General features: G+C 49.5%; 1 protein-coding gene across 1 annotated transcript in view; it reads right to left on the reverse strand.

Moving 5' to 3' along the window:
* The window catches only part of PLXNA2 (plexin A2), a 221652-nt gene that overhangs the window by 20093 nt on the left and 183841 nt on the right, over positions 1 to 17718 (reverse strand). Inside the window, exons 14-21 of the mRNA XM_023198398.2 lie at positions 12396 to 12513; positions 10306 to 10442; positions 8881 to 9048; positions 8635 to 8728; positions 3482 to 3721; positions 2690 to 2833; positions 2132 to 2366; positions 680 to 822 (exon numbers count right to left, since the gene is read on the reverse strand). Coding sequence (XP_023054166.1) covers positions 680 to 822; positions 2132 to 2366; positions 2690 to 2833; positions 3482 to 3721; positions 8635 to 8728; positions 8881 to 9048; positions 10306 to 10442; positions 12396 to 12513 — 1279 coding nt within the window. The remainder of the gene's footprint in view (positions 1 to 679; positions 823 to 2131; positions 2367 to 2689; positions 2834 to 3481; positions 3722 to 8634; positions 8729 to 8880; positions 9049 to 10305; positions 10443 to 12395; positions 12514 to 17718) is intronic.

Below are 17718 nucleotides of genomic sequence, written 5' to 3' on the forward strand. Positions count from 1 at the left end.
GGTGGGGCGTGGTGGAGACGATGCCCTTAGAGAACAGGCATGGGCCCTCTTACCCGAGGGTCTCACTGAGGGCCTGCTGGCAATGACACTAGCTGTAAGACCCTATCTTTGAGGCCTATCACCACCCCAACCCTATTCCGCCCACCTGCGATGATGTAGGAACAGCTGGCTCTGAGGTCGACAGTCTGCTCTGACCTTGCACTGGGCCGGGGAGGCTGGGCTCCATGCGGAGCTCTCAGAGGGGAGGCTGCCTGATTTTCCCAAGGATAGAACAGGAGATGTCCCCTCAAACTTCTCAGTTTATTAGTCTCCCCTTAATCTCCTCTGCCTGATTTATTCTCTTTAGTAAAGCAAACCAACAAATGAAGAAACAAACCTCATAGAATCCTGTGTCCTTCTTTAAGCCATCTTAAATCCATTTTAGAATGAGGCAGTATCTTAGTTAATTATTTCAGTCATTAATTAAAAAATGAGCTTTACCCTGGAACCATCCCAATGAGCGTGGGTGCCCCCTTGGCCGTAACCTTCCTGATAGCTCTGTTGCTGAGATGCTGTTACGAACTACTGACCCCTCTTCACTGTTAATCTTACTCTGTGCTGCTGGGTCTCATCTGGACTTCCTAGGATACACTGGGCCTGCATCCCTGCTGGGTGGCTGGGCCCAGGAGGCAGGCATTACCTCCAGCTCCCGCAGAACGGGGTGGTCCTCGATGCCCGGGAACAGGACTCGCATAGCGTAGGTACGATAGTCCAGGTAAGGGATTCCCGAGCGGTCCAGGTCACTGGTCAGCTCATTGATATCCGTCTGGAGCTCAGCAAAAGCTATGAGAATAAGCAGACAGACAGGCTCGTGGGGAAGCCCCAGTCAGGGGAGGAGAAAGAGGGAGAAGAAGTTTGCAAAGGAGGAGGGGAGGATCTAGGGTGTAGAAACTCTGAGGATTATGGGGGTGTGTCTCCAGAGGGCAGGGCTACTTCCAGCCTATCTTTTTTAGGTGGTGGGGAAATGGGTGATTTTTATGCTATTTTCTCCTCTGTACTTATCTATAATTTCGAATTTTCTCTTTACATATTACAAGTGTAGTTACAACAAGGAAAAAAGAATATTATGATTGGGCTGTTTAGTAAAGATTCCGGAGGTGTTGGAGGCAGGTGAGAGACCATGGCTGAGGGGGTCCAGCAAAGACCAGAACAGGCAAAGTGCTGCCCTTTTCCAAGCAAGACAATAAATCAAGATGCAAAAGCCTAGGGGAGGCCTGGTCATGAGACGCTTAGCTCAGAGCCGAGTTTGGGACGGGAAGGGCTGCAGAAGCCTCACCTTGGTGGTGGCACACCTGTCTTCCTGGCTCCCTCCTCTCCCAAACTCACCAGCCCTGTTGCCAGGAAGAGCCTTGGCTCCACCTGTCCTATTTCCCAGCCCAACTCTTCCCTGTCATCTAGCAGAGGGCTTGTTTCCGATCTTGACATTTGCAGCAAAAGGAGAAATGTTTTCATTCCTAATTGAGCTGTTTACCCTGAGAGCCTGCCAGGTCCTCAGCCTGAGAGGACGCCAGGTACGATCGTCACCTCGAGGCTGTGGTTGCGTGGTACACAGGAGAAAACACAAAGTGCACTCCCACACACGTCCACAGCCAAGGACACCAGCAAGTGGCAGCCTTCAGAGCGCTCAGCCTGCAGCACTGATGGAAAACAAACCCTGGGGGAGATGAGGCAGGTGCTCTTCTGCCTTTCCTGCCATTGCTCTCAAGTGCTGCGAAGATAGTGTGCAAAAAACAGGAGCTGGACCCTCCCATGGGGAATCTAGAGTCTGAGGCTATGGAGCCTGGGGGCTCTGACTGTGGGGACATTGTGGACCTGAGAGAGAGAAGGTGTTGGCCAGATTGTGGGATGAGTCAGGCCGAAGAAGAGACTAGAACAATGTAGTCGGACCTGGGTCCTCATGCAGTGGACATTCTTCATTGGACATCTCTGGCCCTATGGGCAAAAGAAGTTCTGGGAAAACAGAGGTGAAAGTGGAATGCAAAGGCATGGTTGGCAACAATGGGAGTAAAGATGGGAGTTGTCTGCAGGGAGAAGGGCAATAAGGCAGGTGGAGAAAGAGGGACCTAGCAAATGAGGGTGTGCTTCCACTAACCTTCCTTGCACTCCAGGGCCACGCGGGACTCCAGGTTGTCCATCTGCATTTGCAGCCGCTTGAGAGTGAGGTCATTTTCTCGAGACTTGCGCTTGTAGGCAATGAGGACGATGATGACGATGATGAGGAGGAGGCTGCCGCCGGCCGCGATGCTGACGATGGCTGGCAGGGTCAGCAAGCTGTCTGAGATGACACTCACCGAGCCAGGCGAGAACACCATCCCGCCCACGTGAACCTGTGCATTGTACACACACAGACGCACACGGATGCACAAGGTGTAGAGCCCTGGCATGCCAGCAGATCCTTACAGTGCGAGGAAGGACATGACAGACCACAACCACACAGTGCAGATCTGGATAAAAGGCAACTTCCTGCCTTGGCATCTGCCTTTCTTTTCTTGTGTTCTCAGCTTATATCCATTTTGATGTAGGACACAGAGATGAGGAGATATGGAGGGGGTGAGTCAGACAACGAGGCAGAAGAGAGCCTTTCCTTAGGACAGATCACACATGCACCACGAGGCGGGGAGGAGGCACTACAGAGGAGGGGCTCACTCACCATGACCTTGTGCTGCCCAGTGAGGTTGGGAGGCTCGCAGAGAAGCTGGGTCTCAGATACAGTGACAGCGCAAGGGGTCTCTCCGATGAACACAGTGTAGTTGAGTTTGGCCCCTCCAGAGGCAGGAGGGCAGAGGTTTTTGCCCTGTAGAGAATAACAGTCTTTATAGGCATAATTGACACATGCATGCACAAGTTAATTGCCTACTTAAAAAGAGATTAAGGAGAGGGGGAAGGGCAGCAGCACAAAAACCAGGAAATGACTCCTTGGCAAATTTTTGTGGAGGGGACTTCTAACAGCCATGATCTAGAGAGAAAGAGAGAAAACAGAGGCAAGAGAGAACGAAAATGAAGAAGAGAGTGGGAAAAATGCAGGGGAGACAAAACACTGAACAAGAGAAAACTTGGGGGAGGATACATGGGATTTCATGAAAGTAGTGCGGCAACAAATCACTTGGATGGACAGTGCCGCACTTGGATGTGATCTCTTGAAATGTGTGTGCAGGTACCTGTGGCCACAGAGTGGACAGAAAAGGAAACAGTTACTCCCAACTCATTGCAGTACCTCTGGTTCCCAAAGCTCACAAGAACAAACAGAACTATTCTAAAGTATTTCTTGAGAAGCCTGGATATCGCTTGATGGGTCGTTATCTATCCATGAGCTCCTTCTGTAGGAAGGAGACAGCTTTGCAGGTTCGATAGCATAGAAAAGAGAGCCAGAAAGAAAGGCCAGGAGTGTGCGGGGCACTCTCTGGCATCGCTGCCCCTGGTCCTCTCTGGTGGGCATTCATACCTTAAGAATGATGGGCGATCCCGGCTTTTGATCCAAGACTCCAGTAGGGCTGAGTAGTTCAAAGGTCGGGTTGGGGTAGTAGATAAACTTGGTGTCGTTGTAAATCAGCAAGGATTGGACATTGTTAAAGACAAATCCGAACTCATCTGGCCGTTCTACAGTGTCCAGGCCAGGGCGGTAGTCCGTGGTCAGAGAGGGTGCCAGGCAGGTGAGGGTGGTTGTGTTCACGACTTTACACACCTAAGAGATCCAGAGCACAGCACTCACACACTGAGTGCCTGGCAGACAGAGCCCAGGGGCCCGCAGCCATTCTCCAACACTCTCCCTGTTTTTGTGTCTTGTCACTGGGTTTACTTGCTTGTCTCCATTCCATGGAAAAGCCCTCCAGGAAAGGGCAGTGAAATTTTGGGGGAGTGGGGGGCATTTTAGCTTCTTCATTAATTCATTCACCAACACGATTTGGGCATCTAGTTTATAGTTTGTGCTGGTGCTGTGCTAGGAGGTGGGGCTATAGAGTGAAATAGTCACAGTCTGGAGGGGAGACAAACAAGCATTACAATCTAGTCCTGGAAGAGGGCCTGGGGCATGGGGGACACACGGCACTATTGGATGCATGCAGGGACGTGAAAAATAAATGCCTTGGTAGGGAAGGACCAGCTACTCTAGGAGTGTCTGTGTGTGTGCATGAGTGTGTGTGTGTGTATGTGTGTATGCGTGTATGCACACACGTGGGTGTGCACAGCCTGAAGCAGGGTAGGAGTGACTCATGGAAGTTTTCCCATGGAAGAAATGAATACAATTTAATCTGAAGAACGAGTAGGACTTACCTAGATAAGGAGAGGGAGGGGGAGGGGAACAAGTTCCAGGCAGAGGGAACAGCACCAAAAGGCCTGAGGACAAGGGAGCATGGGATATTTGAGAAAAAAGTAGGATAGAATAGCATAGTGTGTGTGTGTGTGTGTGTGTGTGTGTGTGTGTGTGTGTGTAGAGTGTGGAGCAGGAAGTGGTACGAGATGAGCACTCTGCCCAGTATGTAGTAGGTGTTCAGTTAATGTTGATTGAATACTGATGAAAAATAGGATTCTGCAACTCTCTAAATGTTTTTTGGGGTTTTTTTTTTTGGTTTTGTTTTTTGAGACGGAGTCTTGCTCTGTTACCCAAGCTGGAATGCAGTGGCGCAATCTCGATTCACCGCAGCCTCCGCCTCCCGGGTTCCAGCAATTCTCCTGCCTCAGTTTCCTGGGTAGTTGGGATTACAGGCATGTGCCACCATGCCCAGCTAATTTTTGTATTTTTAGTAGAGATGGGGTTTCACCATGTTTGCCAGGCTGGTCCTGAACTACTAACCTCTGGTGATCCACCTGCTTTGGCCTCCCAAAGTGCCAGGATTACAGGCCTGAGCCACTGTAGCCCAGCCCTCTTTAAATGTTTTATGCAGGACCTCTCTCTCTTCTCTAACCAAGGGCCCCCTAACTCTGCACTGGGACAGAAGCTTGGTTTTGACACAGAGTTCATGATATCCTTTTTCTCTTGGAGGACTCTGGTGCCAACTAAAATTGTGGCTGGGCTGGTCCAGTCTCTCCTTTGCATGAGCTATGCCATTCTCTCCTGTGGAGGTCTGGTTCTGGGGCTGCCCAAGACAGCAGTCAGACTGCAGAACCACTAAAGGGCCCACGTGGGGCTTGGGAACAAAAACCCAGACTCCTGATCCCTCTCTGCCTGGCTCCCACACGGCACAGCTCGGTTTCAGCTTTGGGAGCAGCGGCGTCCCAGCAACAGCCAGGGCATCTCTGAGAACTCAGACTGCTTAAGCACACGCTGTCCTGGCAGGTCCACACATGTTGTGCGTCTGGCCAACATACACACACACAAGCTTCATGTTCAGAAACCAAGACTGTGTTTGAAATTGCAAAAAAAGCTGACACTGCATAGAGATTATGTCAGAGCTTCAAGTCCAAGTCTTAACCCTTCCTTTCCAGAGGGAATTTAAGAGTTTAAAGAAAACGGCTCACTGTGGCCTTTATGCTGTAGTGGGAGTGAGGACACATTCCTGCCCTTTCTCTGGTGCAATTCTGCAGCCCCTTATGAACCTAATGCCCCTTTCATGTTCCAGCAGGGTGCAATGAGGCATGGGGAGGTTGAGGGGTTTGGTGAAATGGGTACAGCTGAGCCAGGGGGTCCCAATTCCTGGGTTCTGCAAGAAGACACCGAGCCTTGGTAAGCCTCACTACCAACATCTTCCTCTCTGCTGGTCCTAGTCTAGCTTCCCTAGACCAGGCTCCTCAACGAATAAGCAAATCACTCCCAAGCAAGAGGCCTCTGTACACTTCCTGCCCCATGCTGCATCGGCACTTTGTTTGCCAAACATTCCTCTGGGTTTGGCGGCTTCACTCTGGCACTCCTAGCTATCCACTGGGGCAGCTTCAAAACCCAAAGGCGAGGGGTAGGCCCAGGTGTGCTGAGGAGGAGATGGGGCCCAACCAGGCAGGGCTTCAGGGGCAAAGTGCCTCCCTCTCTCCTACCATTCCCGAAAGCAGAAGCACAGGGTAGGGGTTCTGAGTCTCCCATTCTGGAGCCGGTTGACGGAAAGCTACATTCCTGCATTCTTCCCTCCGGGTCTGCCAGCCTGTAGATACCAGGCAGGTCACCACAGAAGCTGAGAGCCCCCAGCTCCCCAGAGGGCAGAACTGCTTCTTAAGTCCTTGGAACACTGAGATCATGGTGCATGGGGCTGGAGGAAGCGCTGAGAACATTTCAGCCCAGGGCTGTAAATGAGTCCTGGTGAGGGGGCAGGGGGATTGGGACCTGAGCCTTCGGCCACAGGTGTCAGGTGTGGGGAAGGAGAGGGGCTTTCCAGCCCAGGCTTCTCTTCGATGGCTTCCTGAGGACTAAGGCTGAAGCCTTTGGAGGTCACGTACTCACCTCCAAAATTATCTCTAGACTATATTAATTATATCTTTTATTTTCTGTATGCCGATGCGTTGACATCTGGGGCCTTGCTGACTGGGGAGGGAATGTCCCTCCCAGGGCAAAATCCTAGAGATAGCAAATAACTTGCCTGTGAGCCTGCCTTTCATATACAGAAACCAATCCAGACCCCACAGCTCATCTGCCCCTTTCCATTCTATCCTCATGCCCTAATCATTCCAGGACCAGGCGCCAAACATCTAGGGATAGCCCTGGGCCCGAGCCTGCTAAAATGACTCAAACTAGCTGATCCTGAACTTGCTTACCCTGCTGTGCCTGTTCCTTTCTGCAGAAACCACATAAAGACTCTTGCCATGGTTTCTCCCTCCACCTCCAGGCAGACCAACCCCGGTGCTTCCCCCTGTGACCCCTGGGGCATGGGTTGCCCTCTTCTCTTGGGATCTGATCTACGAGTAGAACAAATTATATTCTGGTCTTGCCATACTTGAATAATAATAAAACCTATATTTTAAAATGTGTATCTAATTTGCTTGCTTTTTTTTTTTTTTTAATCTTTCCTGGGTGTGAGTTTACCATTCTTGTTTCCATACCTCACCCTAGACCCTGGAGTTACCTGTGAGCTTCTGGCGACCCTAAGCTTCGGTCTGGAAATGGAATGGAGGCCTAGGCTCTTTTACCCATGGATCAAGTTTTACACCTGGTAGAAGGAGGCATGCGCTCACTTAGCCCAAAAAGGAGTGACCGTGGTGGATACTGAAGGTGTGGTACAAGTGCCCCTACATCTCCAGAAGGATGGTAATGTCAAGCCCATCAGCATTTCATGTGACCTAGTTACGAAGAGTCTGGATGTCTGGAATCCACCTTGGCTCTTCCACCAGTCACCTTTATGATTGGGGGCAAGTCACTTAACAGTTCTGACCTTAGTTTCCTCTGCTACACAATGAAGGGGTTGCATCAGATGATCCCTGAGACTTTCCATATCTAACCTTCTAGCACTCTGTCATTTTATGTATCTCCATGTTTCTTATGGAAGCCTCAAGTACCCTGGAAATGTGTCAGGGGTAAGAGGGGAGACACAACACCATCTTCTCCATCTCCATCTTAGCCTGGTCAAGCCCCTGAAGGTCAAAGCAGTAATATTAGTAATTTCTATAAAAAATAATGGCCATAGTAGCATCTGCTGTAATATAATTATGAATACAATCATGTTTCAAAAAATATTGTCTGAAAGAGTGAGATGGAGCCTAGAAAAATGATTAAAAAATTTACAACGTACCAGACATTCTATCCCTGTGATACAGACAACTTTTTAAAAATTACAAAAATTACATGGCTCTGCATGGAAGACTAATATAAAATGTCCAAACTGATCATCTTAGCAAGCGGGGTGGAGTTATCTGATGCAGTGACTAGCATTTATCAACTGCCAACCTCATGCTGGCCACGGGCTGGCAGGTTATGAAGCTGGGGCAGGTCTGCTTGTCACCATTCATAGCTGAGGGGTGGAGGATCCGGAGGTTAAATGACTTGACCATGCTTGTACAGCTAATAGATGGCAGAGCCCTGCTTCCTCTCCAGACTTGTCTGAATCTGGAGCCAGAATTTCTCCAACCACTCCCAACATGGGTTTTCATCGGACCTCAAAGTCAACCTGTCATAAAACAGGAGTCCTTTTGTGCTGTATCATAAACTCAGAAGCCAGTACCTTGATACACTCACTATATCACCTTCTGACAAGAAATTGTACTGTCATTATACTATAAAAATCATTGTAGGGCTGAATATGGTGGCCCATGCCTATAAGCCCAGCACTTTGGGAGGCCAAGGCAGGAGGATCACTTGAGCCCAGGAGTCTGAGACTAGGCTGGGCAAAAGAGACCTTGTCTCTAAAATAATAATAATAATAAACTAGTCAAGCAGGCGCCTGTGGTCCACCTACTCAAGAGGTTGCGGCGGGAGGATCTCTTGAGCCCAGGAGGTTGAGGCTGCAGTGAGCTGTGGTTGTACCACTGCACTCCAGCCTAGGTGACAGGGTGAGGCCATGTCTTAAAAAAAAAATTGTGATGTTCAGGTATTTGGACCATGATTCCAGGCTCAGAATCTTAAGCCAGCTTTCCTCGTGGGTATTCAGGGGCTCCAGTGCCTAACCCAGAGCTCATCCCATTGCAAAACATCAACACAGAGCTGTGTTTACCAAAGGCTAGGGAGGACCAACAGTTACTCACATTGACAGATTCTTTGCCGTTGAATTTGACTCGGATCCTTGGCTCCTGAATGACATCCAGGTTGAAGCCTGTGATGGTCAGGGGCGTGTGGCCACTGGAAACAGGCAGAGGCTCGGTTAGGTAAAAACCCCCTCAAATCTGGCATGGTGAACCTCCACCTTAGGGAATCCTCTCATGAGCCAGACTTGGGCTGCAGGGATCATGCTGGGTGGCTTCCAGGTGCATCCCTCCCACCTTCTGCCTCACCTGGCAATGCTCCACTCTGGCTCGATGCGCTGGACCCGAGGGTCATCTATGTACTCAAACTGCAGGTTGTTATCCACACGGGCTCGGTCGACACTCACAGAAACAGGGACTGGGCCAAGGCCATTGGATGATGGGGGTGAGACACACACGATCTCACTCATTGACCTCCTGACAGGGAGACAGAAGGAGGGTTGAGAAGAAAGGCATGGGCAACAAGAGGTGCCCACCGGCTTGACAAGGGGCTTTCCTTGGTCTGGGGGTACGGCCACAGAAGTGTTCTCTCATCCTTTTATATTCTATACGATGGAACACATCCTGCTGCAGTGTAGATCAGTGCCCCAATGGATTAGGGGGGTAGCAAATTGGAGAAGGGGGTTAGAAAATGAGGGGCTGCCGGGCGTGGTGGCTCATGCCTGTAATCCCAGCACTTTCGGAGGCCAAGGCGGTCAGATCTCCTGAGGTCAGGAGTTCGAGACCAGCCTCAACATGGAGAAACCCCATCTCTATTTAAAAATACAAAATTAGCCAGGCATGGTGGTGCATGCCTGTAATCCCAGCTACTCGGGAGGTTGAGGCAGGAGAATTGCTTGAATCTGGGAGGCGGAGGTTGCGGTGAGCTGAGATCATGCCATTGCACTCCAGTCTGGGCAACAAGAGCAAAACTCTGTCTCAAAAAAAAAAAAAAAAAAAAAAAAAGAAAGAAAAAGAAAATGAGGGGCAGGGATAGGGTTTCATGGACTTTGGGGAATGCCTCTTTTCTGGATTTTTCTAGAATATAACTCTTTAGCCAGTGCTTGGAATCTGGTCAGGCAGTCAACAAATATTCACTGAGCACCTACTGTATATAGCAGTGAATGCACAGTCCTTGCCCTTGTGGAATATGCAGTCCAAGAAGGAGATAATCAAGTAGATAATCAAGAAGGATTATCAAGTAGATAATACTGGGCAAACTGGGTTCTCATCCATGGATTCTTTCAGAACTCTCTATATCTTCAGGGCTAGGGGAGTGCTGGCAAATGGTAGGTGTTCAATTTTTTATGTACAGAGGATGCCCTGAACATAAGTCTGTGCTTTCTAAGAGCTGTGGCTATGCAATCTCTGTGTTTCTCAAGTCACCATAGTGAGGACTTAATGAATGCTTGATCCTAGCAGTGACTGGGGAGCTCCTAGGAGCCTCCTTCATCTGGTGTTCTCATGGCCCTCACTTCTCATTATTTTTAGAAGTATCCAGCCCCTTTCATATATGGGATATAAACTGACAAGTGGCATGTATTTCTCACAGTGACCGGTATGGTATTTGGGTCTAGGTGTAGCAAATAATATGGAAGTGATGGGGCAGGCCTATGAATGAACATGCATAGTAACATGTGTACAGTACGTGTCCCAGATGTGCAGTCTTCTGGTGGGCCTTCAAGTTCATCTTACCCATAGAACTCGCAGGTCTGGTTGCCCAGGTAGACTGCCACGCTGCTCCCAGCCCCAAGGTAATGGCCGGTGATGGTTACCATAGTGCCTCCTGACTCCGGACCTCGGATTGGGTTGAGTGACAGCACAGAAGGGTTCTTTGGAAAGAAGCAGAGAAATGACTACAGCTTAGGTTTTGTCCAAAAGGATGGACCATGGTTAGATCTAAAGATGGGAGAGACTGTTTTCATTCTGGGCATGGTGGTACTTGTCCTGTGCTTTTTAATCCTAAAAGCTCACTCTGCTTACTCCAGAGGTGAGAACCTTTCTAAGAATCATCTCTGGGCATGTCCGGGAAGGCAGAAGAGCCACATGCTGAAATTAATTAACTCCCCAGAGTCTCATGCTCATAACAATGAAGGGAAAGCAGAGGTGACACTGACTAATCTATCAATTAGTTTACAAATTGAGAACAATTTGAAAATGCTTTTCTATCTAGAGCCTGTACTGATTTTTTGGGCACAAAATCGATAGGGCTGAATAAAGCGTCCCTGCCTGGGTTGGGCCACCGAGAGGCTAAAGTCCTCCATTAATGGCCCATGTACATGCCCTTCTGTCCTTCCCTAAGGATAAGAAGGGCACAGCAGGGCACCTGGTGCAGAGAGTTGTCAGTAAATGTTAGGATGGCGTTTTAGACCCTCATCAGGAGGATGGCGCATCACTGGCTGGGGCTTTCTACTAAGCTCACTAAGTAGTAAAATTCAGCCTGAAGCTTAAAAGAAATGCCTAGCCTGAAATGCATCAGGCGGCTGACCTAAATCAGAAAAGAATTGCTTCTGCCTGGAGGGCAGTGGAGTGAATTGGAAAATACATTTAACTGAGCAACTATACAGGCACGAATTCTAGTTTGCACCAGCCATTCATCCGCTGTGCGTCCTGAGGCAAGTTTTCAGATCATTCTTTACTCCTCTGTCAAGTGAGGAGGGTGGGCTACGTTATCTCTAAAGCCCCTCTCAGTTCTGACTTTCTCCGGATTGTCAGAGTGCTGACATTCTCCCCAGCTAGTTCTCCTGCCTTTGCTTCTAACACAAATGCCCACTGCCCCTGTCCCTGCCCTGAGTAAGAGATGAAGTAGGTTGGCTGCAGATAGGGCAAGGTACTCTCCAATCTGAGAGAGGAGCGTATAAGAAAAAGGTGGAGATGCCAAGATAAGAAGGCAGAGGCTAGAAAACCTGAAACAAGCAGTAAAATGCTTTACAGAGAATAGAATTTTGTGCTCTAAAGATTTTTTAAAACTCTCAGCAAGGCTGGTTTGACCCCATCTACTAGTGTTAATGCCTTTTAATGAAGTACTCCATGTAGCAATGTAGGTAAGTGTCAGAAAAGAGACTTCGGGGCTGAAGAAGCCAGGTTATTGATTCAGTATGAATATAGCCCCGCTTGGCTCCAGGGCCCCAGAAGCAAGTTATTGATTCAATATGAATAGAGCGCCATTACAGAAAAAAAGTCTTTGCAATTCGACTACCTGTTGCCTGCGCATAGAGAGATGTTTTCAAGTGTGAGTGTGTGAATGTGTGCGTGTAACTATAGCAGTATACAGAGTGACTCTGGTGGTCCTGTGCACAGATACACATCCCAGCCAGATTTCAGTGACTCTTCTAAACTCCCACTTAAAATATCCTTGGCAGAAAACAAAGCATGTGGATAAATATAGACTTATTTAATTAGGTCCCTCAGGCTATGCATCCTCATTAGGCTAGAATTAGACTAAGATATTACATTGGTGGAACAAGAGGCAGTCCCTCCCTGCCCCCAGTCTAGGATCCACTTTCTAAGAAAGGCTGGATTTTGCCTTATTTAGAACGCTGACCTATGGCCTCTGGGACTCCTAAGACTCCACAACTTTGTTAATCACAGGCCCATCTCATCCTGGAAAGACAGGCTCTGAAAGTAGCAAGACCAGAAGCTGCCTTATCTGGAGGGTCCCTTTTCTCCTCCTTGGTCTGCAAGAAGCCTGTTGGTAGAGGGGAGTGGGGGCTTCCTGGGAGGAGTCTGGAGCATGTGAGTGCCCTCCCTGGGCACCGGCACCCGGCCCTGGACCCAGTACTCACCACGAAGGTGTATTGCTGATGGGACTTGGTCATGAACTCTGGCTTACACTCGCCAATGCACAGGCGCACTGGCCCGGAGGTAGTTCCCACGAGGGCATGGCCCATCTCACAGACAATCCTGGGGAGAAGGCAAACCTTCTGGTGAGGGGCTGGGCAAGGGCTGGCATCCCTGCCCGCTTGCTCTCCCAGTCATGGCAAATGAGTCATCACAGTCTTGCAGTAATGCCAGACCAAGAGAGCTTGGTCATCCATCTTGCTGTGTGACCTTGGGTACAGGGCTTTCCCTCTCTGGGTTCTGGTCTCATCTGTAGAGTGTGAAGGTTGAACTGGATCATCTCTAAAGCCCTATGTGCCTCTGATATGCTCTGCTGCCTAATTCTGTGGTTCTCCATGTCTAGCGCAGTGCCTAGCATTGGGTAGGGACCTAGAATTTGTGGAATAAAGGGAATGTCCAACAGAGTGATCTAAGGGCAGCAATCTAGCTGACGCTCTCTCCTGTGTAACAAGCCGACATTGCTACAACTCCCTAAAGGAGTGGATAAGGGCGTGTTTGCCAAGCCTATTCAATTGTGGTTTGCTTCCTGTAGTGTTTTTAAAAGGGGAGAGATAATCTGGTGAGACAGTGAGAGCTCAAAGAAGGAGCTCCCTGCAGAACGGGAGGGGTGGAGTCCTGCGGCAGTAGGCAAAGGGGTGGGAGCTGGACGAGTTCATTAGGCCAGCAGGTGACACTGGCCCTTCACTTCATCAAGGGCTAAGTACACCCGGTAGAAGAGGCAGTGACACGGCCCTGAGTGAAAGTCACGTCTCACACTAACGGGAGAGCTGGAGGGAAGAGTGTGCAGCGCTGTCTCTTGAGCTGCCCAGATCAATACCCCTAGTGATGACTTCCCTGGCGCCTGAGAACAGTTACACAAGCACATTTAGATACTGGTTGCCTTAGCCACGGTAGCCTTCTAGAAAGGGTGGGCAGCTGAGGATGGGGAGAGATGAAGGAATCACGGACTTGGGGAAACTCTTGCCTGGAATGTTCGGGCCTCGGCTGGATGGGAGAGGGCCCTGACAGTTTAGCAAAAAAGAGCTTGGGAACAGAGGGAAGGATTTTTCCTTTCCTCCCAACGTCATTTCGGAGGTTCAGAGCAGTCTGGTGCTGCTAGTAGGTTTGCTTAGTGGGAAGTCAGAAAAACAGACCCCATCTCCACTAATCCCCAGCATTATCCTGGCACGGTGGGGAAGATCCGTGTTTAACTGAGCGATGCTTATCTCAACAGCTTCTCTAGGAAGGAAGGTAACTAAACAGAGATTTCATTTCGATGTAATAAAACTTGCATTAAACAAATACGCTGCATGCTCACACACACGGCACGCCACTGATCTCCATCTCCTTCATAACAGTTAATCCCAAATAACTACTTTCACTCCTGGCGAATATTTACTTAACATGCAATAACTGTCTTACTATGTTTAGCATATTAGATTCAACAAGAAAGTACTGAATGCATATGGAAGAATAGTCTCTTTTCCCTTTCTCTATGAATCAATCAATTAATTATGAACCCGAGTAAACATGATAGTGATGATCAATTAATATTTTACCCATAACTGTCTCCTGAAACCCCATTAGGGGAGCATTTGAGAAGCTCAATTTAAGGTACCGTGTGGTTACCTTCATGCTGCTACCTGCGTGTGGTTAACGACTCTCCCATCCTGTTTCCTGGGCCCTGGCAACCTGCTGCTGTTTCAGGTCCCTGACATCCTGCAAGTGATGCCCAGCATGCTCAAGGAGCTCCAGGGGAGGATCAACTGGCTATTGTGGGCAGTGGCGGGGGAGAGGAGGGAAGAGAGCAGGAGGAAGCAGGTACGTCTCTCTCCCTCTCTTCTAATTAGGGTTTGCTTGTTACTCAGTCATCACCCTCGGACACTCTGCTGGAGTGATCTTAGAGAAGAAAAGGAGGAAGAAATCATCACAGGCTTGAAGTTAAGGAAAAAATAAATAAGAGAACATGTGAAGGTCATGGGCAGCATGGAAATGTTCTTCCCTGAGTCCTGGGTCTGTGTAGGAAAGGAGAAGGCCTGGAGCAGTCCTGGTCAGCTGCCCCTGTGTGGAGCTAATGACGGGCCCTTGGCACACTGTCTCTTCTAGGACATTTTCCTGCTTGGGGCTCATGTTTCAAAAGAAAAGCAGTATATTCAGGCACCTAGGAGAAGAGTGATGACTGAGAGGTGGATGCCACCCAAGTGTCCAAGGAGGGGCACCTGTAGTTGGAAAGGCAGGATGCAGGGGTCCAGGGGCTGTGCTGGGGAGGATTCAGAGCTGGCCATGGGTCGCTTTTCTCGGGCATCAGCTGAGCCCCCTTCTCAGCTGTGGAATGAGTGGGCAGAGGGCTGTGGTCAGCAGTGGGTTGTAGAAAAGGGTCTGGGCAGGAAGATCTAAGAACTGGACAGTCCTAAGAAAATCAGGCAGCATTGCAGACAAACTCTAATCACCTCAACTCTTCTTCCCTTTCATTCCTGGGACCCAGTGCCTGCAGGCAAGGGTGGAAAGGGCTTGAAAGTATTTGTTGCAGGCACTTGTTACTTGAGTTCAGGAAGATAAGGAGTTAAAGGAAGAAGCGAGGGCAGCTGCAGGGAGTGGAAAGGGTTATATTGTGGAAGGAGCATTATGCCAAAGCAGATTCTAGACCTTAATAATAAGAACTACAGTTTACTGATTCTGCCAGGCAGTCTACAAGACAGGATCTCATGCCATCCTCAGGCTCTGCTACAGAGCGGGTTTTATCTCCATTGTACAGGCAATGAAACTAAGGCTCAGAGATGCTAAGTGACTTATCTATGGCCATAATTCTGGTAAGTGGCAGAGCCCTGATTCAAATCTGGGTCAGCTCAACTCCAGAGCTCACGCTTCTGACCACTCCCCTCTACTGCCAATAGATTTAGTGGGATGCTCTGTACATCTTTCAAGGAAGGGACAGTATGGATATGGCAGCAATGGTAGAGGTGAGGTTGTTGACAGGGGGTGGTAAGAAAGGCTGAGCTGGGTTCCTCAGGTTCTGAGAGCTAACCACTTGTTCCCTCTACCTTCTTGGTTGTAGACAACCATAGGCAGTGGTGTGCCCACCACCACCTCCTCCAAGTCTTGCAAGTCAGCAAGATTGGCTGATTTCTTGTGGTTTGATTTCTTGAGGCCTCTTTGCCTTCCCTGTCTCCTCCCTGTGTCCCTGGTGGCTCTGGGGTCCCTATGTATTGTTAGGAGACAATAGGTGGAGATGCCTAGATTCTCTCCTTATAAAATGGGAAGTTGGACCAAACAGCTGTCCAGTTTTGACATCTGAAGACCTGACTCCTCCTGGTGCCAGGGGTCTTCTGGAGGCACCTTAGTGCCACAGGTAATCTTTACAATGGGAGCTGCAGATTCCATGGGCATACCATTTACTGGTTTGGACATCCAAAGGACCACCAAAGCCAATGTAGAAATCATCTGTTCCTAAATATCTATTTTCCAGATGAGATGTTTGAGGAGCAGGGAGCAAAGTAACTTGCCCAAAGTCACCTGGTTCATCCACAGCTGAGCTAAGGCTTGAGCACCAGTCTCCTGAAAGGCAACCCAGTACCCTTGCCCACACTACACCACCTACCATAGACTTGCATAGATGGTGCCTTGCTCCCTGGGGCAGCAGCACACACACATCTCACATCCACCCCGCAGTGGCTGAGTTCTCAGGTACAGCAGATGAGAGGGGAGCAGCCTGAGGATCTGAGGGGAATCTGCCCCATGTGGAGCCCCTGTCCCAGGAGGGGCTGAGCTGCAGCCTCAACCTGCATCCCATGGTCCAGGAATCTTCCTGTGACTGAATCATCCAGCCCTCCACAGACCTGTGGGGTGCTGATTGCAGGACTAAGCGGGGCCCTTTAACCAACATTAACCTAATTGCTGAGTGATAGATGGCACGGCACAAGCATATGGTGAATCATTACCGTGCTGGCGAATCCTGCCCGCGCCCGGGACTCTGCACCAGGCACTTTTAGCCAAATTCATCTCTCACAGACATCTGTAATGATTGTGCCTGCTGCTCACTGCCCAGGATGGAGGCTTTAATGATGTTAACAAACTCTGAAACCTCGGGAGTGGTAACAAGCCTGGCACGGCTGGAAACCAGGGCTGCATCCAGCGAGGCATGGGGTGTGTTCTCTGCCTCCTGCCTACCCCATACCTGAGGTAGTGGTTTTCTGGAGCGACCACCAGCCTCTGCAGGAATGCATGGGGACCATTCCCCTCCCCACGCTCCTTTCATAGCCTCACTTGCAGCTTCTCTTGACACTTTCTTCTCCATGACCCTGGGTGCGGGGTGAGTGCAGTACATTTCATTTCATAAATAGAACTGAAATTCCTTACGTTTGGGCAGCACATTAGGCTAATGAAGGTCACAGAGATTGAACAGCTTGCTAAGGTCTTGGGGCTGGTCAGTAGAGGAGGCAGGTCTAAAACACGGCTTCATTCCAAACCTCATATGATTCTGAGGGCCAGTTTCCCAGGAATTTGCACTTCTCAGCTAAAAGCCTTACCTCCCACCCTCACCCCATGCCCTAGCCCTTTCCTTTGGATTCCTGTGGCATCTCACCAAGTCGGATACAGGTCGGTATCCAGGGGCCCAAGGGAGGTCCTTGAGGTTGAGGTGGATTTGGGGTCATGTAACTGAGCACCTTGCCCAGTCTGGCAGGGTGCGGGGCTCTGTAAAGATGGTCTGCCAGGAGGCCTTCTGTGGGTGCCCTGGCTCCTGCCACAACAGCTTTCAACTCTTTTTTGGCTCAGAAGCACTGTTTGTTTCCTTTCCCTTTTTCCATCTTCCTCATCTCTTTCCTATAGGCTCAGCCAGCCTTTCCTCCAGGACTCATTCCTTGCAGGAATAAGGCTGTCATTGAAGGATCAGACCTGAAGGATCTGAGAGATCAGGCCAGCTCTTTCTTCTCCCCTGCTGTGGCTGGCAGGCATCACACAGCCCTCAGAGTCTGGGAATTCACCCCTTTGGACTCTGACACTTCTCTGGGCCTTGCGAGAATCATGGCCTCTGAGCCTTAGAGCTACACACTGATTCGTGGAATTTCAGACTGCTCCTGTCCAGGAGTTGTGCGCCATCACTGTTGTGGAAGGGAAGTAGCCCTGCATTAGGGGTCAGGAGACTCAAAGTCTAATTCTGCCTCAGCCACTTATGCCCTGAATGAACTGGGGAAAGTCATTTCACTTCTCATGAGTCCTTTGCTCTCTGCTGCTTTGCAGAATGACGATAACAAAATTTACGTCTCAGAGTCCTTACCAATTAAAAATGAG

The sequence above is a fragment of the Piliocolobus tephrosceles genome, chromosome 1, assembly GCF_002776525.5.
Source record: "Piliocolobus tephrosceles isolate RC106 chromosome 1, ASM277652v3, whole genome shotgun sequence".
Taxonomy (NCBI): Eukaryota; Metazoa; Chordata; class Mammalia; order Primates; family Cercopithecidae; genus Piliocolobus; species Piliocolobus tephrosceles.